This window comes from Meles meles, chromosome 1 (genome assembly GCF_922984935.1).
Source record: "Meles meles chromosome 1, mMelMel3.1 paternal haplotype, whole genome shotgun sequence".
NCBI classification, from domain to species: Eukaryota; Metazoa; Chordata; class Mammalia; order Carnivora; family Mustelidae; genus Meles; species Meles meles.
The window spans coordinates 137,916,518-137,939,431 of record NC_060066.1 but is presented as its reverse complement, the minus strand read 5'-3'; the positions used below and the strand labels follow the sequence as shown (position 1 = coordinate 137,939,431).

Genomic DNA, 22,914 nt, shown 5'->3' with positions numbered 1-22,914 from the left:
GAGTGAGATCATATAATTGTCTTTCTCTGATTGAATTATTTTGCTTATTAGCATAATACCCTGTAGTTCCATCCTCCACGGCAAATGTCAAGATTTCATTTTTTTTTCTTTTTTTTTTTTTAGATTTTATTTGTTTGACAGATAGAGATCACAAGTAGGGAGAGAGGCAGGCAGAGAGAGAGAGAGGAGGAAGCAGGCTCCCCGCCAAGCAGAGAGCCCGATGCGGGGCTCGATCCCAGGACCCTGGGACCATGACCTGAGCGAAAGGCAGAGGCTTTAACCCACTGAGCCACCCAGGCGCCCCAAGATTTCATTTTTTGATTGCTGTAGTATTCCATCGTGTATGGGTGTGTGTGTGTGTGTATATATATATATATATATATATGAATAAAGTATACATATATATGTGTGTGTGTATATTTATGAATAAAGTATATATATGTGTATATGTGTATATATATGAAAAATATATATGAATGAATATATATATATACACACACACACACACACTTACCACGTCTTCTTTATTCATTCATCTGTCATTGGACATCTGGGCTCTTACCATAGTTTGGCTATTGTGGACATTGCTGCTATAAACATTGGGGTGCTGGTGCCCCTTCGTATCATAAAACTCTTTTTGTTAAAGACCTAGTCTTATAATTTATTGTCGACTCTTATTTCTGTAAATTATGGATTATGACATCCCTTCAGTGCCTGTTGCCAACCTACCACAAGGTAGGAAGGTGCAAAAGATGAATTAAAATTAGAAATTGCCTATTAGTTTGTTAACTTAAATGAAAAAATTGATTGGGGAAAAATACAGAAGATAATGGTTACAGGGAACTGTTTGTGTATATTTTAATAAACCATGCAGTTTAGTTGCCCATATTGTTCCTATATTCCCATCATGTCTAACAGTAACACTGTTATGAATTGCTATAAATATATAGAAGTGGAGCTGGAGCACTTTCTTTTAAGATGGTCATTATCAGGGGTGCCTGGGTGACTCAGTGGGTTAAGCCTCTGCCTTCAGCTCAGGGCCTGGAATCGAGGCCCGCTTCAGGCTCTCTGCTCAGCAGGGAGCTTCCCCCTCTCTCTGCGCCTACCTCTCTGCCTAGTTGTGATCTCTGTCAAATAAATAAATAAAATCTTTTAAAAAAAAAAAAAAAAGATGGTCATTATCAGCTGCTGAAGATTAAGCCACAGTTTTATACTGCTGACTCCTATCAAACATAAAAAGAATAGAAAATAGTGCTCTTTAACACATAATGTCATAAATCTGATTTTATTTAAAAATAGATGGTTTGTGTATTTAAAGGTAACAATTCTTTGGTAAACTTTATCTTTCTATCTTACAGATTAACAAATAGAAATATTATACACAAACCTGCAGAGTGGACCTTAATTGCTGTGGTGTTGATGTCATTGTAAGTACTCCTTCAGATTTTAATTCTGAATACTAAATAGAATTTTAATTTGGGGAAAAACCAAGTTATTCATTGATTTTATAAGCATATTTAGAAAATGTACCTCTATTGTGTGCCTTGCTTTCCTTTATTATGTGATGGAATAACTTTCTTTTTTTTATATATATATATTTTATTTATTTGACAGAAATCACAACTAGGCAGAGAGGCAGGCAGAGAGGAGGAAGCAGGCTCCCTGAGGAGCAGAGAGCCCGATGCGGGGCTTGATCCCAAGACCCTGGGATCATGACCTGAGCCGAAGGCAGCTGCTTAAACCACCGAGCCACCCAGGCACCCCTGAAATAACTTTCTAATTTTTTTTTTTTAAGATTTATTTATTTATTTGACAGAGAGAGATCATAAGTAGGCAGAGAGGCAGGCAGAGAGAGTGAGAGGGGCCGAGCAGAGAGCCCGATGTGGGACTCGATCCCAGGACCCTGAGATCATGACCTGAGCTGAAGGCAGCGGCTTAAACCACTGAGCCACCCAGGCGCCCCTGAAATAACTTTCATGTAAAGCGATATGCCAATATTTTGATAAGCTTTAATTATTCTCTTTATCTTTCTTACCATCTTTTCTTCCGAGGGCCTTTTTCTTCACAAATAGTATTTGTTATCTTTTGAAAGAGGAAAATGTCTACATGTGGAATATATATGGAATAGTCCTTTAATTTCATTTTTAACAATGCATTTTTTGGGGGGGCGCCTGGGTGGCTCAGTGAGTTAAAGCCTCTGCCTTCGGCTCAGGTCATGATCTCAGGGTCCTGGGATCGAGCCCTGCATCCGGCTCTCTGCTCAGCCGGGAGCCTGCTTCCTCTTCTCTCTCTGCCTTCCTCTCTGCCTACTTGTGATTTCTGTCTGTCAAATAAATAAATAAAATCTTTTAAAAAATGCATTTTTTTAACATTGAATGGGTCTCATTATTTATAACTGTAGTTTTACCAACATATTTAATGCTATTTCATATTTTATCATTAATAGCTTTGGAAAGGTTTTAATATCCAAACTAATATACATCTTTAAAATCAGACAGGTGTAAAGGAACTAAAGTAGATACTACACAAGCATATATAAAACATTTAATACTCATTCACCTTTTAAGAAATCACTAGTGGTTTCTAAAGCTGTCTTTTAGTGGGGTTAAAACCATCTAGTAAGTGTAGTGTTTTTCAGCTTGAATTGTAAGTCTTCTTTTGAGGACCATTCATTGTTGCATTACTGTTGCTACTTGGTGCTTGTTAGGTCATTGAAGCCCATAGGACATTGAGTACTTACTGGACATACAGGTCAAGAAGTGTTATGAGCCATCCTCGTAGCATCTCCAGCCCTGCTTTCTCTTTCTTTGATATTTCTTCAGTCTGACATGTTGCTCTGGCTTCCCTGTCCCAAGGAAGGCTGTGCTGGAAGGCATTAGAGTAGGCTTCAGTGAGCCAGCATCTGTGTCACCCAGCCAGATACAACTCACATGATTCATTAAATCAGAACACAGAAAATAACTTTACTTGAATGCCCTGATATAAATTTTTTATCAACCATAAGAACAAATCTTTTGTCATTTCTACCATTCAGTGTTCCAGTTGAATTGGTTATTTGTGAAACAGATCTTACTAATTTTTTAGAAAGTTCTTTCCATTTTATGAAATTTGTAAATATTTTGGTCACTAGCAGAAAAAAATATCAGTATCTCTGCTCACCCACCATATCCTATGCCTGCCAATAAACCCTCATAGATAACTGTTTAACTGTACTTCTGCAATTCATTATTCTAAAGAGGAAGTAACTTTTTTGGTTGACAAGTCACAGGCCTGTGCCAAGCAGTAATCTCAGAATCTTGCTTTCTAAGCCAGTAACTGGAAGTATTATCTTAATGAGCAGCTGCTTACTGAGTATGCCATTAAAATTTCAAGTGATTATTCCACACAAAAATAAACTTCTAGTGTTTAATTTTAATAAAGGCCCCCATGTGGCACAAAAAACTGAAAGCTTTGCTAATCCTTTTAGGCACTATTTGACTTCCCTAACTTTGGATATAGTATAGGGAACCTCTTAATTCAAGGGTCAATGACCCATAAAAATTGTAACTTTATTGAAGTTAAAAAACAGACTGCAAACATCTTACTTGTATTGCATGTTGAACGTTATATGGTCAGTCTTGAGGTAGCAGTAAACACTGACTAGTTCCTTTTGTCATTCACCTTGTATACTTCTCTTTCATTATACATTAACCCATAGCTAGATCTGTCCATCTTTCTCCCGGTCTTTGGTCCTTTTGTTGCCTGCACAGCTAAAATCCTGTCCAGTTAGGGCTCCTCTGACTTCTTTTTTAAAATCCTTGGTCATTGTAGACACCAAGTCAGCTGAAACTTTCTTGGTTTTTGCCTTTCAGATACTATTTTCTCAAAATTACAACTTTTGCCATTGGCCCTCCTTGCAGGTTATTCCTGATCCCTTCCATTCTGCATTTGCACCTTCTATGTCTTCACGAACTGAATCCCCTTATTCTTTGGTCATCACTTCTAAGACTTTTGTCTCCCGTCCCAGTATTATTTACTTCCTCTTTTCTCAGAAAGTTCTCTTTAGCTTTTCATATTTCTTCCCCCAAAGAATCTCTGGCTGAACTCGTAAGCCCCTTCATTCTCAGCTTTGTCCTTTTATTCTTTTAGAGTAAAATTACTTTACGAGATGGGGATAAAATTAAAATACTTAGTTAAATACTAATCCTATTGACTTCTCCAAAGTATAATCATACTTCATATTTGTAGCCCTCTTTCTGCCCACTTAGAGTTCACAATTACTTTTTGGAAAAGGCATTTTGTTGTTGTTGCAAGAAAAAGCAGGCTTGAAGACCAACATTGGCTAACGAATCTTAAGCACAGTGAAAAATATGAAGACCTTAGACACCCAAAGAGACATGCACATAAAAAGAGAAAGGAAGTAAAATACGCACACATACTTGTAGAACAATAACCACCCTCCTCAGCCTTTTAATTTATTGCTGCTAAGATTGAACATAGGCATACATGGGTTTATGGTTTTTTTTTTAAACAATTATTCTATGATTTGGAAAACCTTTGCATCTACTCTCAAATTTCCAGTGGAATTTTTTTAGTCATTACTTGCAGTTGTTTCTGGAATTCGTGTTAAAAGTAAACTTCTTTTAAATCTTTATAGCTAGGAAAAAGATTCTGAATGGCAGTTACAGTCACTGTAGATGAATATAAAGATGAAAGATGAAAAAAATATGTTAAGTATTGTATAACAGTGGTACTATTCTTTGTATATGAACATTGCAGTGTTTTGTTATTATTAGCACTTACTTAATTAATGTATGAAAGCTGTATCAAAATTCCTCTTGAGAACTACTTAGAAAATGTATATTTTCTTAGCATTTTTGCTATGCTAGCGCCAGTCTTAACTCTTGTTAGAGGGAAAAAAGATCAATATTTTGAGCAAAATGTGGCAGTCCAGAAGAATGAAAGAGGGCTGGTTCTTGAATTTTCACATCTGTATTCTTTTTTTTTTTTTTTTTTAATATTTATTTGACAGAGAGAAATCACAACTAGGCAGAGAGGCAGGCAGAGAGAGAGGAGAAAGCAGGCTCCCCGCAGAGCAGAGAGCCCGATTCGGGGCTCGATCCCAGAACCCTGGGATCATGACCTGAGCCGAAGGCAGATGCTTTAACCCACTGAGCCACCCAGGTGCCCCTCACATCTGTATTCTTAATAGTAAATCTGGTGTTTCTGTGGCATTTCATCTTTTCCTCCTAATTTCCCTTGCAATTTCACAGATGTAATAACATTAGAAAAATTTAAACCATAACGTGTAATCGGTTAGTTGTACTAATGAGAACTCTATACCCATATAATCTGAGGAAGGAATTGATCAAATCAAATTATATACTTCATCTTTGCACACCCAATGAAATATATATAAAAATACATCATGACCTATTCCCATTTCATTTAGATTTCTCCATATGACTTGAATGGCCTATATGACTACAACATTTTTGGATATCTATCCTTTGTACTCAGACTTTAAGTAGTTGTCAAGAGCACACAGAAAGACCTTTTAAATCAGAGCTTCAGGGGCGCCTGGGTGGCTCAGTGGGTTAAAGCCTCTGCCTTCGGCTCAGGTCATGATCCCAGGGTTCTGGGATCGAGCCCCACGTCAGGCTCTCTGCTCCGCAGGGAGCCTGCTTCCCCTCTCTCTCTGCCTGCCTCTCTGCCTAGTTGTGATTTCTCTCTGTCAAATAAATAAAATATTTTTAAAAATAAATAAATAAATCAGAGCTTCAACAGTATACATTTATTTAACAGTGAAGGAATTAATTTCTCTTTAGTCCTTTCATATTTATTTAATAAATGTTATAATTAGCAAAGATTCCGAAATACTCCTTACATAGAACATCTGTAACACTGATAATTGACCCAGTATTGTTTTGTTTTGTTTTGTTCTAAAGGTTTTGTTTTTGGGGTTTTGTGTGTGTGTGTGTTTTTGTTTTTGTTTTTTTGAGAGAGAGAGAGAGAACAAGCAGGGTGGAGGGATAGAGGTTGAGGGGAAGGGAGAATTGATCAGGGAGCCCAATTTGGGGCTCAATCCCATGACCCTGAAATTATGACCTGATCTGAAGGCAGACGTTTAACCAACTAAGCCACCCAGGTGCCCCCTTCTTTTTGTTTTTTAATAACTCATTAGAAATGCAGTAAAGTAGCCTGGTAATTGGTGTTATTGCTTAAGCACTTGCTTATAGTAATTTTTTTAACCTTAGTTGAACTTTATCAGACTTTACTCTTACATGCTATATGTTGAAGTAATAGAGTTGAATCTGATTTTTCCCACAAATACTCTAGTATTAGCCTCTTACCATAGTCTTGATGCATGATTTTTCATAAAGATATATTTAAATATATAGACAGTCTGCTATAAATATTTTAGTGCCTGTATACTCTATTGTGTAAAGCTAGTTAATGTATTTATATAATTTTGATGTGTTTATATACCAAATTAGCAAGCATAATAATTAATTACATTAATTACATTAAAGTACATTTTGTGATACCTCCTTATTTGTCTTTATATTCCTCATAATTCTCATCCTTCTCCTAATAGAGGAAAAGCAGAAACTGTAGAATCGCTTTTCATCATGGTCTCAGTACTCAGTATAGTTTCTTTGGGAATATTTTGACTGGTATTCTAAGAAGATTTTATAGCCATAAGACACCCCCGTCAGCGTGATCCCTTTTCTCCTTTTCCTCTTCCCTTTGTTCTTTGTCTTCCCAGTCTTCTTTGACCTCTCATTATATTTCAGCCTATAACACAAGAGGGGACTCTGTAGATGTTGACTGAGAGCTGAGGAAGTCTAGAGAAAGATCCAGACTAGCAGCCAAAGGGAAACCATATAGAGGGTTATGGAGAAACAATTAACTATAGAGAAGCAGATTAATTAAATTAAGGCCTAATTTACTTTATGTGTGGCCCACATGCCAGAAATGGGAATCTGTTTCCCCATTGACTTTTCATATTTAAAATGGAACTTTTCCACCAAAGCTAATCTTTGTAAATAGGCACTACTTTGTATTATGACAATCTGTGGTTAATCGTAGCATAGGAGTTGAATGTCTTTTAGTGGGTAGCCAGAGAGTGGGGTTAAGTGTTGTTCCATGGGAATGATTTGATTATCTAATAAAGGAGATGAATACTTTGTATTACTTAGTGAAGGTAGGGTGACTTGTGGTAGTCTAACATGGATACATGCTATTGCTAGTTTTATGCCTTTGGTGTTCTCTAATGGAAAGCTTTCAAGATCATCTCCAAAAACGTCTGCTTTCATTTTATTTATCTGAACTGTCTGTTTCCAGTGAACTGTGGCCCACTTCCTAGGCAGAGACCATGCAATAGTTTATTCCCCCTAAAAGCTTTCATATTCCCATCGTTTAGGGAGTAGCATGTTAAGTCCTGAGAAATGGTATTTAAACAAGCTCAACTTGTCCATGATCACTAAACAAAAGCCTTCACTGGATATGGGCAGCCACTTTAGGTAACCGTCATACAGATAGACACTTAGGAGAGTCATGTCCCTAGGGTACCAGGGATAAATAGAAAGATGTGACTAAGTCTTTTTGCCTCAGCAGATTGTTTTTTTAGCCCACCCATCACTAATTTCCTTAGAAAGTTTGTGAGCATACCATGAAAAATGAAGAGATGATTCCTTAGAAATTTATTGGTTTTCAGAAGTATTCCAAGGCCTTCCTTCTAACGTTTCCAGTTTGGTTCTGAGTAGTTGAGACCATAATGGCAGGTCATTGAAATAACTTTTTATTTTTCCTTATAATTATGGAATTTTTTATATTTAATTGAGTTTTTATTGAGATATAAATTCATTTAACATGAAATTCACCATTTTTTTTACTATGAAATTCCTTTTTTTTTTTTAATTTCTTTTCAGTGGAAATTCACCATTTTAAAGTGAACCCTTCACTCATTTTTAGTATATTCACTATATTATGTAATGGTCATCACTGTCTAATTCCAGAACATTACCATCACCCCAAAATGAAACCTCATATCTATTAGCTTAGTCCCAATTTCCTCTTCTTTCATCCCCTAAGCAACCATTCATCTACTTTCTGTCTCTATGGATTTACCTATTTTGAACATTTCATACAGATGGGATGATAAAATATGTGGCCTTTTTTATGTCAGGCATCTTTCACTAAACATGTTTTCTAAATTCATTAATGTAGCACATAACAGTACTTCATTCCTTTTTATGTCTGAGTAATACTCCATTTTATAGATATACCACATTTTATTTATCCATTAATCGGCTGATGGACATTTAGGTTGTTTCTACTTTTTGACTATTATGAACATTTGTGTACAAGTTTTGGTATGAACATGTGTTTCAGTTCTCTTGTATATATACCTGAAAGTAGAGTTACCGTTATATGGTAGCTTCTTTGTTTAATCTTTTGAGGAACTGCTAGCCTGTTTCCCAAGGTGGCTTCACCGTTTTAAATTTCCACTGAGGGATCCATAGATATAACTGTGAAGGTCTTCTCTTCTTCCCTTATACCCAATAGTCATTTTAGAGGCTCATATTTGCAGTTTTTCTAAAACTTAAACATACCTATTTTGAGTGATTTTAGATCTTCATGGACTTGTAATATCAATTTGTTATGTTTTAGGAATTCTTCCTTAATATGCAAAACAACTACTTAGGACCCCTCTGCCCTTTCAGAAAGATTGTGGTGTTGAATTATAAGGCCATATAAATTGAACGTCTGAATCATAACACAGGTGGTTTTATTTTGTTTTTTTTTTTTTTTTTTTATTTCTCAGTATCCATAAAATTCCTTTTTGTTTGTTTTTTTCCCTTGTGTAAATCTTGGATTTATCTTGCAATGTTTACTATCACAGTACCATTGTCATTGTGAAGTTTAAGTATTTGTTTACTGGGGATTAAATAATAATTTGATTATTTCTAACCCCCCACCCCCATACATTGCTGAGAGTTTCTAAAAGAAAAATATATTTTTAAAATGAAGTAACTTTACTCTAGGAATCCAGATATTTTCTAAAGAAAAAATACTTGTTTAAATTTTAACCAACGCCAGTGATTTTTTTTCTCCTCAGAATTCCTCATATTTTTGACAATTGTATAATGTTAGTGTTTTTAACCACAAGTAGCTGAGAGTCCCCAGCTTCAGACCACAATACATATTAAATCACCAGGGATCCTCAACAAAAAGATGTTCCCTCTTGCTTCTCATCCCCAGCAGCAATAGTGGCAGCATTGGTGACTTGCAGGTAGCAAGCACTTGGCCCTTGCCAGTCACAGGCTTGACTTGACGAGTCAGTTTCTGTATCTACCAATGACATTTTCACATCCTGACGAAGTTCACTGATCACTGAGAGGACAGGCCTGGGAAGGCTAGGAAGCTAGAGGCTTAGGGGCATTGTTATCCCTAGCCTCAGGGTTCTGCACTGTAAGAATGAAATAATGTTGCATATGGACACCACTGGTTGGTTCCATTTCAATGAAAAAAAAAGTTGCAGCCACTCTTCTGAGAGAATTGTTACATAGCAACAATATGAAGAAAAGCTTTCCAACTCTCATCTACAAAGTTGCTCTTAGAGATCTATCACAAGCAGGATTTAGATATAAAGTTTAAAGTCACTACAGCCCAGCCCTTTAAACAAACCTATGTGTAATATATCACTACAAAGTGAGTTACAAAGAACTTGTTTGCTTTGAATTAGAAATATCAATGGAAAGCATCCCTGCTTCCTTATTAATAGGTAATCCTAAAGCACTAAATACAAACATTATCAGGGCATAAACCATCTGGTATAAGAAAAACATTTTATTTTATTTGGCTAGCATAGTCTTTTATAATCAAAGTTTTTATCTCCATTTCCTAGATAATAGCTATGAAGTAGAAAGCCCATAATGACATTATTTCTTCATGGTACATTCTTCTTTTCTTCTTTATTTTTCTTGGAAGTCCTTAATAGTTAAAACCTCACATGCCTCTTGATTTGGGGACTTTAGCTTTTGTCCAGGTTAAAGTAAGTGCAATTTAAAGGCATGTCAGTAATTTTTATTAATCATTACAATACTTTTATGAAATATAATTCCCTTACCATACAGACTACCTTTAGCCGTGGAAGGGCTTTTAAAACCCTAAATTCAGTCTCATTCTGGATTATATCCTTTTTTCCCCCCTTTGCACAGGCAGTATAGCCTTGCGCAAGTTTCTTAACCTCATTTTGCATTATTTTTCCTGTTGGCAAAATGAGGGATTAGGCTATATCCAGGTTAAGTCAATTTAGTAGTGTGAATTCAACTATGAGTTGTTATAAGTAAGAAGTTATTCAAATGCAATGTGTAAAAGGCTACTGAAAGAGACAATGAGGATGAGCATATTGTCTAGAAAACAGTTTAATTTTACTGATAAAGAACCCTGGTGACTCTGCCCAAATATTATTACTTAATGATCTTAGTCATTGAGCTTGGCAAAGAAATTCTTTGATTGATATGGCTAGTCACTCTTTCTGTGGAAAGATTACAGAGTACTCATTTAAGTCAAGAGGAGGAACACCCCTCAAGATTCCTTTACTCTCTTTCTGCTACAGACTGACATTATATTAGCTGACATTATATTGCTCTCCACATCAAAGCTTAGGATGCAAAGGAAACTGGAGTGATTTAGTACCTCAGCATTATACTTAGGGTGGTGAAAAGCAAAATAAAATGTGTATGTTGATTGTTTTTAATGTAAAAATATGGGGGGAGTTGTGGGGGGTTAGATTTTGTTTATTTATTTGACAAAGAGAATGAGGAGCAGGGGGAGCAGCAGACTCTCTGGTGAGCAGGGAGCCGGATGTGGGGCTCAGTCCCAGGACCCCGGGATCATGATTTAAGCAGAAGGGAGGTGCTTAACTGACTGAGCCGCCCAGGCACCTCAGAATGCCCTCATCCTTTCATTTCTATTTCTTGAAACCCTTTCTATCCTTTGGGCCCATCACAAACCACACTTCTGTGAAACCCCCCCCCTTTTTTTTTAATTTTCCTAGTTGAGATATTTTGCTTCTTTGAAACTCTCAGTAGTCTGTGCTGCTTTTTTGCCATTTGATATATTTAACTTTTTACCGAGGTTACCTGTGCACACATTCACCTCCCCCTTTCCTCAGCATCCAGCAGGCTGTAAGGTCTTTGAGTGGAGAGGCTTGGTTTAATCTTTGTATCCCCCACAGTGCCTAAAATACCGTCTTACCAGTAGCAGCTACTCAATACACCTCTGTTTTCTATGGTTTAATTCAAATTTCTAAATATTTGGAACCTTTTCAATTAATGTGTAGATGCCAGCTTCTACAATGATTTATAGTTACGATGTTACAATGAAGTGTGGGTCTCTTTTCCTTTTCTGGTGTATATACTTATCTACTTATATTGATTTTCATGGCATGGAATAGAGGCACAAACAAAGACTAAACCAACTCTTTAGATAGAAGAAAAATCAGGGTGCCTGGGTGGCTCAGTGGGTTAAAGCCTCTGCTTTCGGCTCAGGTCCTGATCCTGGGAAAGAGTCCCACATCGGGCTTCTCTGCTCAGCAGGGAGCCTGCTTCCCTTCCTCTCTCTCTCCCTGCCTGCCTCTCTGCCTACTTGTGATCTCTGTCTGTCAAATAAATAAAATCTTCTTTTAAATAAAAGAAGAAGAAAAATCAGAGCTAGAAGTCAGGTATTTATCAGTCCTTTAGCTAACAACAAGATGATACTGTCTCAGAAAAGAAACTCAGGTTGCTGTACCATATCTAGTTTGTTTGTTTGTCTGTCTGTCTGTCTGTCAGAGAGAGTAAGAGGGGGAGCAACAGGCAGAGGGAGAAGTGAGCTCCCCTCTGAGCAAGGAGCCTGATGTGGGACTCAATCCCAGGATGCTGGGATCATGACTTGAGCTGAAGGCAGACAGTTGACTGAGCTACCCAGGCGTCCCACCATATGTAGTTTAAAGAAGATTTATCAATGAACACTTGAGATCTGTTCCTCAGTAAATTGGGGGGGGGGGTAGGAAGTAAAAAAGGAAAGTGTTATTTGAGGACAACTTAAAAAATTTCCTTGGGGCACCTGGGTGGCTCAGTGGGTTAAAGCCTCTGCCTTCGGCTCTGGTCATGATCCCAGAGTCCTGGGATCAAGCCCTGCATTGGGCTCTCTGCTCTGCGGGGGGCCTGCTTCCTCCCTCTCTCTCTCTCTCTCTCTCTGCTTGCCTCTCTGTCTACTTGTGATCTTTGTCTGCAAATAAATAAATAAAATCTTAAAAAAAAAATTTCCCTAAATGTGAACTGAATAAAGAAGCTAAAATTCACATGAGCAACTTTCTAGACATCCCAATTCACTGACAAGACTTATTCCTAGAATAAAATGTAAAAAGTGAGGGGAAAAAGGTCCACGGATTGTAGAGGATTCTATAAGCACAATTGTTATAAAACTTATTTTTATAGGGCACCTGGGTGGCTCAGTCGGTTAAGGGTCTGCCTTGGGCTCAGGTCATGATCCCAGGGTCCTCGGACTGAGCCCCACATCATCAGGTTCCCTGCTCAGCAGGGAAGTCTGCTTCTCCCTTTCTTTCTGTCCCTTCCCCCAACTTGAGCATACTCTCTCACTGCTCACTCTCTCTCAAATAAATAAAATCTTAAAAAAAAAAAAAAAGGGCATTCTAGGAGGTACCTCTAACATGGACAAAAAAGCAAAAAGAAGGGATTTGGTGAAGAGAACAAAATAACTGGAAAGCATGGTTGGAAAGTTGGGTCTACCATAGAGATAGATCCTTTCATGGCAGAAAAACTTACTTCAGTGGACAGTGAAAGTCATTTAAGTTTTGAGCAGACTACTACTGTCATGAAACCTGCACTTTAGGAGATTAGTGTTGCAGAGATCTGGAGTCACATCTGATCCTGTCTTCTACCAGTCCTTCACCAGTCCTTCACAAGCTTCCAACTGCTCTTAAAGAAAAAACTCTTCTTGTGGCCTACATGGCCCTGAGTAGTACAGCCCCTTCTTTTCCGGCCTCCTCTCACACCACCCTACCTTGTTCTCTTTCCCAGAACGCTGACCTCCTTTCAGCCCTGTTCATCACACCCTCTCCGTAGGACACTGCTTATTCCTTCTGTCCAGAATATTCTTCCTTCCTCTCTTCCTTTGTGAGTTCCCGGACTAGAATAGATATCTTTACAAATAGGCTTTGATAACACCATGCACTTACCTTTCCTACACTTGTTTTCAGTTTTATACTTAATTGTATGATTACTTGATTAATATCTGCCTCCGTTGTTCAACTTGAAGATTTTGGGGCCTGGTTCTTTATCTGATTTTATTCACCCTTACATACCCACTATTTAGCATTGTGCCTAATTATAGATTTGTAATAAATAGCTGGCAGTGATTGAATTAATGTATGAATGAGATTGATTAGGAAACCATCCTTTCTCACTCTGTGTTGACTCCTTCCCTCCTGCCTACAACTGCTTATTCATCTTTGAAGTTTAAAAAATAAAACAGAAAAACCTATGCTTTGTCCTTTACTTCACAAACCCCCCCTCAGACGATCTATCCATTCACTTAGCAAACTTCTTAAAGAACTGGTCTGCTGTCAGTGATTCCAGTGCTTTTCATTACTCTCTTGCATTCTTATTCTTGCCCACAACGTTTATGAAAATGATTTCTCAAACTCTCCAGTAGTGATAGTGTAGTTAACCAAAGAGCAATGGGGCAGTGAACTAAAATGATTACGAAGAAAATTAAATGGGAGAGAGAGAGATGATAAGAGACATTACAACTCCAGAATCTACAAGGTTTAGCAATGTGTGTTGGGGGATGGGGAATAACAAATGATTTCAAAATACAGGCACACTTCATTTGATTATGCTTTATATTGTGCTTTGCAGATAATTACATTTCTTACACATTTAAGGTTTGTGGCAACCCTACATTGAGCTAATCTCTCAGCACTATTTTCAAATAACATTTGCTCACTTTGTGTCTCTCTGTCACATTTGGTAATTTTTGCAGTATTTTGAATTTTATTATTATTAATCGTCATCAGTGATCACAATTCACTGAAAGCTCGGGTGATAACACTTTTAAATTATTTCTTAATTAAGGTGGTTTAGACATAGTGCTATTGTACATAATAGACTACAGTATAGTGTAAACAAACTTTTGTATGTACTAGGAAACCAAAAAATTCATTTGACTTTATTATGATACTCATTTTACTGCAATGGCCTGGACTAAATCCACTGTATCTCTGCAGTATGCCTATATTAAGACAGATGACTGGGAAAATACTGGTGCCTTTATGGAAATGGGCAGGAGGAACTAATTTTAAGAGATGGTGAATTTGGTTTAATACCTGCTCTACAAGCACCAAGGCTCTTCCTATTCAGGAATAGAAAGGTTCAGGCAGATTATCCACTTGGGTGGTTCCTCACTAGGTAGTTGAAAATGTGGAATTGGACCTGAAGAATGGTAAGGAGTCTGCCCACATCCAGTGCCCAGAGTCAGACCAGCGCCCCAACGTGGACCTTGAGTGCCATTGGGAAGACATTAGTCCCCAGGGGCCGTGATTCAGCTTGCTGGAAGGAAACTTGGGAACATCTGTAAGGAGAGGAATAGGAAGGACCTGAGGAGAAACAGTAAAGGGGGCATTGTAGATCTTTTGGAGCCAAGGACTAGAACTGACTTGCAAGACCTCTACCAGCTAGTTTCATGAGCATACTCCTTTGCCAAGATCTTAGTGAATAGCCTTTCATTGTGTATTTGTGTCTTGGACATTATTTTACTTGTTACCATGATCACGCTTGGCTGGATGATTTTTGTTGCATTTGCATGTTACATCAGCACGTTTCTGGACTTCACTCCTTCAACTCTGAAGTGGAAAGTGAAGTAATCTATCAAGGAGAGCAAGGCACAACTGAGGACCCAGTCTTTGGATAAAGAACCGCAACTAAGAGAACCATGTGGAAGGTGTATAGGTATCCCTGAGGAAGGACCCTAGTAGAAATAAGCAAAGATGATCCTGATAAAGTAATGTAGCTCTGAAGCCCACCTGGCCAGCTTTATAGTTCCTGTGGTTGGTTTGTATAAAGTAATTACAAATTATTTTGTCACATTTTACATAAAAAGTTAATGTACTTTTTTAAAAAAAATGATAAGGGGGACACCTGGCTGGCTCAGTCAAAAGAGCACATGATCTTGATCTTGGGTTTGAGCCCCACGTTGAGCGGGAAGATTACTAAAATAAGTAATTTTTTTTTTAATGGTAAGGAAAATGAAAGACCTGGACTCTGGAGTGGGCATTGAAATGGTGAGATGCCAGAGGTAGAGGGTGTTAAATGCCAAGTCAGTATGAGATAGAATCTGTGGAATCCATGCCAAGGATGCCTTAGCACTACAGGAAAAGCAGAAAGAGGGAAAGTGGATATTTTTGAACATCAGCTATGTGCACCACCTTGCTGGAGTCTTGACATGCATTATTTAATTTGATCTTCACAATATAGTAAGGCCAGTAATGGTGTCCCACTTCCCAGAGGAAGAAACAAACTTTGTCCAAGACTTTGTCCAAGATTACACCTGAGACTCAGACTATCTAACTTCAAAATATGTTCACTTTACTTGGCACAGTATACTTCAGAAAGGTATGTATCCAACCAGAATGCTGCCAAGGAATCCAAAGCAGTTATGAGGTTAAAGAAAGAAGTAGTAACTACCTTTCTGAGAACCCGGTATTTATCCTCTATTGAAAAAAGATGAGGTCTGAAAAAAGGCTGTGGCTTCAGCAATTAGGTGATTGTAGGTGACCTTCAAGAAAGCATTTTTTAGGATGATAGGCATGGAGACCAAATTGCAAGGACTACTACAATAGACAGTTGTGAAGATATTATACATAGCACATGTTGACCACTCCATATGGTTGGCAGAAGAGGAGAGGGAAGCAATTCTAACTCGATAGGACATGGTAAATCTTCAGAAGACTTCTCAAGATAGTGGAGGAATGGGCTTGTTGGTGGCAGGGAGCAAGGAAATGTTAGGTAGAGTACTTGGGAGTACTAAAAAGACACAGGGTAACTGGCAGGATAAGGCCCATGAAGAAACTGGGAATGTCATCAAAGGTAAATTTGCCTATTAATTTTTCTTCTCTAACCCTTGTCACCCACCTCTCTTTCCCACTGTTTCCTCCACATGTTTCTCTCACCTTGCCTTGAATGTATTATTTGCTAACATTTTGCCTTCTTTACTTAATTTCAAAAGTGAATGAACCAAGCCTTGTATATTTCTCCTTCCAAAAATCCATGTTAGTATTATTGCTTTATTACTTACTCTGGTTGATTCTTACCCTGCTGCACTGCAGGTCCTAAGAGAATTAAGTGTAAGGCAGCCTTTCTAAGCTTGACCTATATACAGCCAATATGTTTCATTCTGGTGACTAACTTTTTTTCATATTCATGATTTTTACCTTCCCTTCCTTCTCATTTTTCATGACCCACAAATCATTCCTAGGGCCATATGCATGTACTTCACACATATATACACACACATTTCTACATGAAAATAAGAGGCTACCCATTCTTCTAGAAGTTGCAGTTGGACAATGCATAAACAGTACTAACCCAAGAAAGATGTCTACAGTAAGTGAGGTGAATTTGAAATTATTTCCGTACCAAAACATAATCCCCTTCAGCCAAGGGCATTGTCTAGATTACTTTTGTCTCCCTAGTGCCAAATACTCAAGCTGGCACTTAGTAAGTAAAATACTCAGAATTTATAGAATAAATCAAGGGCACCTGGGTGGCTTAGTTAAGCGTCCGCCTTCGGTTCAGGTCATGATCCCAGGGTCCTAGGACCCAGCTCCCACATTGTGCTCCCTGCTCAGCAGGGAGCCTGCTTCTTCCTCTGCCTCTGCCCCTTACCTGCACTCTTTCTCTCTCTCTCTCTGTCTCAAATAAGTAAATAATTTTTTAAAAATCCTTTCTTATAGAATAAATCAAATGAATGGATAAGAACAACTTGGGTAAATTATTGTTGATGTTATGGACTTAAACAAGAGTTAGTAGCACTGGTAAAATTGCTTTGCAGAGGAAAAAACAAAAATCGTTGCTTACTATAATGAGTGAAAGGAAGGACAGTGACCTGTGTCTCTGTAATGATTCATATTTTCCAGGGTGGGTATGGTCTGATAAGGGTGTGATTATTTAGCCTGAAAAGGATCGCTACTTTTAGCCCAATCTGGCATTGCTTTTTTGCAAATAGATTGTTATAAAATCTTTAATAAAATTAATGAAAAACAGTTAAAGCTAGATGTAAATGTGAGATTGTTTTTTAACTCCTGTAATTATAAAATTAGTGACTATTTAAATTTTTTTAAAAGTTTCTTTGATTTAAAAACTTGATGCCAAATACTGCTTTTCTCTTACCTTCCATGGACTTAATCTTTTATCTTCTGTGGACTGATAAAATAGAAGAATTGGTTAAAGAGCAATTAATTACCAAGTATATATGGTATTGTGCCAAATATTTTATTTATCCGTGCATCACAGACAGTATTCTGGAGAATTCTTTAAATGTTTTACATGTTGGTATTTGTTGAATTGGAAGTATTTATCAAATATTAATGGGTCCTAATGGAAAATTTTACTCTAGAGGCAAACTCTTCCTTTAACTAGTTTTATGAATGTATTTTATTAACTAGTCTTGCAAAGTTGTATAAAAGTTTTAAGGAGAAAAAATTATTCCCATGTGTATTGAGCATTTGTTAAATTCAAAATCCTAATTGCTAGTGTGTTTTTCCTCTATTGCCTTCAAACACTTCCGTTTAGATTGTTTATTATAGAGACTTAACACCTTTTCAGTATTCTTCCTGCCACTGACTTTTCTCATTCTTATGTTCTAGTTAACTGTAAAGTCACATAGTTCTTGGAGGCAAAATTCAAATGCTTCTGTTTTACTCCTTGTCTAAATATTTTTACATAGCTTTAGAAAAGATTTTAGGTCAAAGGGTAAAACAAGGCTTCATATTTTGTTATTGCTGTTTATGTTGTTCCACTGTCCATTTTAAATGAGGAGTTTGAGAGTTGGCTTTCTGTCGTTTTAGTACAGCCAGAAAAGGTATACTCTTGCCTTTAAGGACGAGACATATTAAAATATACACAAGGCTTAATACTGAAAATTCCAGTGGAGCAAAAGTACTTGGAATACTACTACAAACTGCTTTGTGAACACCTGCAATTACTGGAAATGAAATCATGTTATAGTAACTGAATTGCCTGTACTGTTTCAGAGTTCCATTTATTTACAGATTTTTCTTTCCATTGAGTTTTTCATCCCCCACATTATGATATTGTTTGTCGTATGGAGGTTTTTAATTACAGTGGTTGGCCAACCAGCTACAATGCAAAAATGTTTCCTAAGAATAAAGCAGTTACCAGGTTAGAACTAGTATTCTTACAGTTTCATTGCAGAGAAAAATGTTCATCTGAAAACTGAGATATACACACCTTTCACATGTTCCTAGTTCCCAAAATTATAAAATTAAATGCCACTAATTCTCTGCAACTAAGGTTATACATTAAGATACATGGTTATGCAGTTGACCCTTGAATATCATGGGGGCTGGGGCTCTGACCTCCCCCCTACAGTCAAAAATCCACATGTAAATTTTGACTCCCTCTAAACTTTTCTAATAGCCTGCTGTTGACTGGAAGCCTCACCAATAACATAAACAGATGATTAAACACATCATTTGTATGTTATATGTATATACTGTATATATACTATATTATTAGAATAAAGTAAGTTATCAAGAAAATCATTTGGAAGAAAAATGTAGTACTGTACTATATATTAAAAAAAAAGACCCATGTAGTTTAAACCCATGTTGTTCAGGGGTCAACTGTACATTAAAAGTAGAAGTAAAGGAATGCGTGCATGGCTCAGTTGGTTAAGTGTCTGCCTTTGGCTTGGGTCATGATCCCAGGGTCCTGGGATCAAGTCCCACGTCAGTTTCCTTATTCAGCAGGAAATCTGCTTCTCCCTCTGCCTGCTGCTCCCCCTGCTTGTGCTCTCTCACACTCGCTCTCTCTGACAAATAAATTTTTTAAATCTTTAAAAATAAATAAAAGGAATTAAGATATGTGTTCTTTCCCCAAGGGGGGAAAAATGCACATTTGGAAAAAAGAAAAAGTTCTTATATATTTGGAAGGAATATATAAACTCTTATATCTGAGATTAAGATGAGGAAGTAGAGTCAGCAAATGTAGATTTCTCTGTTGAGAAACTTAATCATAAGAGTAGGAAAGGGATGGAGTGCCTAGGTGGCTCAGTGGGTTAAAGCCTCTGCTTTCAGCTCAGGTCATGATCCCAGGGTCCTCTGATCAAGCCCCACATCGGGCTCTCTGCTCAGCGGGGAGCCTGCTTCCTCCTCTCTCTCTGTCTGCCTCTCTGCCTACTTGTGATCTCTGTCTGTCAAATAAATAAAATCTTAAATAAAAGGTAGGAAAGAGACTGAACAGTTTGTTTTGAAAAGACACTTAAGCATGTTAAGTAGCACTTAACATAGCATTCCTACTATGTAATGTTGCTTGAAATGGAAGGCTCTCTTAAAGTGGTCCCAACCTGCATCTCCAACTTGGTCTCTTGTTTTCTTACATTGTGTCCACTCTTTACCCCTACAGACATCTTTGTTAGCACTCTGAACTGTGTTTAAAATACCAGTTGCGGGGCACCTTGGTGGCTTAGTTGGTTAAGCAACTGCCTTTGGCTCTGGTCATGATCCTGGAGTCCCAGGATGGAGTCCCGTGTCAGGCCCCCTGCTCAGCAGGGAATCTGCTTCTCCCTCTGACCCTTCCCCCTCTTATGCTTTCTCTTGTTCTCTCTCAAATAAATAAATAACATCTTTAAAAAAATAAAATGCCATTTGCCTTTTCATATCTGTCTGTCCTAGACTTGAAGGCCTAGTTCAAATGTCACTGCCTCCTTAGAAGCGTTCCTTGACCTCTCAGGTAGAAATAATTACTTCCTTGAATAAATTCCTATAGATGAGACTATTCTTTGAGACTCTGCTACCTTCAGTTTTCTTACTTAGCTGTTTATGCAAAGATTTCATTTCCTTTGCTATTTGGTTTCTTTGGACTGTGTAAGTAACAGGTATAACACATAATCAGAACTACTCAAATTTATTCTGTTGAGAAATTTACAGTACAACACTCATTGTACATTGGAATCACATAGGAAGTTTTAAAAAAATATCAGTTCCTGACTCAGAGATTTTAATTCATTGGTCTGGTGGACATATGTAGTCTTTAAGTTCCAAAAGTGATTATAACTTGTACAGACAGAATTGAGAACCACTATCCTTAATTCCAGGGCAATTATTAGTCTACCAGAGCTATGCTAAATCAGTTGACTTAGCTATGTCTGCTAGGATTTGCTTGCTTTAAGGCAGTTCTTAGCTTTCTTCTAAAGTCTTCATTGGTAAATGGTGTTGGAAGGTGCTTTTTGGCTGTCATAGAGAAAAGATTAATTATAAACAACAGACTTGTCAGTTTTCATTAGCACATTTTATTTTGCAGTCATAGATTTCAGAAATTATTTGAAGAACATATACAAGTGGGCCTTTGAAATCATAAAGTATACTCAGTTCTTAAAATGAATCAGACATGTGAACTTGTGTGGTATAAGTGGTTAGAAGTGTGGACTAGTGGGAGTACTTCTGGGTTATTTGCTCATCTCTTACTGACTGTGTGACCTTAAGAAAGTCACATCAGTCACAAAGCCAAACCTTGGAGTTCACACTTACTGCAACTTCACAGAAAGGTTAAAGACCAACAAATTAGTCTCATAAAGGAAAAAAAAAAAAATCTTTTGACAAACTTGGAAATCACTGAAGCTTCAAATGTTTGACTCAGTGGTTGAGATCCTGCCACAAAGGGAACTGGGAAAACAACTGGCATTTCTTCAAGGGAAATGAATTCATTTACTCCAATTTAGAAAGCCACCCACCACCCCTATTAAAGTATCTGAATTCCTTGTCAGTTGTAAAACCGAGTTTACCGTCTACATAAAAACATCAATAGCAGCTTACAAAAGTGCCACGAGGTAGTTACCTGTGCACGTGAGCCAGTCCATGTTGATAGGTGGAAAAAGAAAAGCTCTTCCACAGGGTGGCTTTTTTGGTTCTTTCCCTGTGCTCAGGTGTATTTTGTTACTTCAGGGATGAAGCCAGGGGCCGCAGATTACACACATGTTTTTAGAGAATCACTGACAGAGTTGAGTATTCTTCTTCACTCTCCCCAGTAAGAAATAGGCAAGGTGGAAAAAGAGTTACATTGAACATGAAATCTTCATTACTTATATGCTAAGGAGCCCTGAAGTAGATAAAATTCCTTTTCAAAGTTTATACTAGAAAAAAAATTTTTTTTTTTTTTTAGAAAAAATTTTTTTAAATCAGAGATATGTATTTGCAAAATGTCTTGGGTTTGTGTGAGCCCTCAAATTTCTGAAAATAGATGACACTTTGACCCATTGTGTTACATACTGGTCTCTTTTGTTTCAGTTTTGAGTGTGTGTATGTACAGACAGAGGTATTCTGATTGAATCCTTTATCATTTAGCATTTGTTCTTGTAGAGAAGAAGGAAAAATCCCAACTCATTTCTAGAAGATAAAATATGGGTGAAGTAACAATTGTTACTGCAGGAAGGAAGGAGTAACGAGACTTCATTGGTAAGCAAGATGCCTTTGTGATAAAGGTGTCCATTTTTAGCACTATTCTTAGCCACTGTGACCCTGGATAAATCCCTTACCCTGTCCAAAGCCTCAGATATGTCAGCTGTCAGAAGGAAACTTGATGGATAGATTGAGACTAAATCCCACTTAAGGAAATTAAGTGGTGGAATAGCCTTATAAAAGAAGACTATGCAGGTAAACCTCAGCTTTTAGAGTCTGCACTGAGCCAGGCCATTATTAGGAAAGATACCTCATCTGTCCTAGAAGACTTTTTTTCTTTTGTTTTCTTCGAAGCCCCCCAAGTGTCAGGTATTGTAGTATCTGTTCTGTTTTAACTGCTAAAGTGACAAGCCTAGTGCTGGTGCATGCTGCTTACCTTCTCCTTCCCAGCACTAGCTTCTGAAGGATGAGTGAGTGTTTAAGAATTTCTTTAAAGCCCAGCATTATCTTTTAGCAGCCTCTGCATGTTCATCACCTTTATGCATGGTAATCAGCAGAACAGGTTTCCCTACTGCAACAGAACTCTGTGTGAACCCAGTAATTTCTCAAATCTGATAGGTACAGAAAAGTGTGTGGCTTTTCACTTCCTGTCCCTTCCTCCAACCCCAAACCAAAGAGAAGCATGCTTTCTGGTGACATTTATTCACATAGATGTTCTCACAGCTCTTCCTTCTCTTAAGGCTGTGTTGACTTTGAGAGTATCGGTCAGTGTCATTTTACAACAGTCTACCATTTTTTATTCTGTGAGTTTGGAAATCAACAATAAAGAGTGAGGAAACTCTAAGAGTTGTTGCTTTTCTTCTAGTTTTGAGGGTAAAGTTGAAGGATATCTGTGCTATATCATTTCAGGCAAGTGCCTACGTGATCTTCACACATATCACCCAGACTATTCAGGAAAGGGTAATCTGGACTGGACTATGATTTCTGGTGTTCCAGAAGCCACAGTATGTATTCTCCGGGGGGAATGAGTACAATGAGCAAAGCCGTAGGGACCACAATAGGGAAGGCCATATAAAAATCCGGCTTCATGAGTGACTGTGATCACACTGCAGGACGTGTAGTCCACTTGCTCGCTACACCACGGCTCTCTTTCTATAGCTTTCACAGTTGATGGGGTACAAACCGCACACACACTTATAGGTGACTTCGCAGACATAAGTGTTTGT

General features: G+C 37.7%; 1 protein-coding gene across 2 annotated transcripts in view; it reads left to right on the top strand.

The window, feature by feature from the left end:
- The window catches only part of RPAP2 (RNA polymerase II associated protein 2), an 83,741-nt gene that overhangs the window by 47,229 nt on the left and 13,598 nt on the right, over window positions 1–22,914 (top strand). For both annotated transcript variants that reach the window (XM_046000626.1, XM_046000615.1), the window contains one exon: window positions 1,359–1,427. In XM_046000626.1, the coding sequence (XP_045856582.1) occupies window positions 1,359–1,427 (69 nt within the window). The remainder of the gene's footprint in view (window positions 1–1,358; window positions 1,428–22,914) is intronic.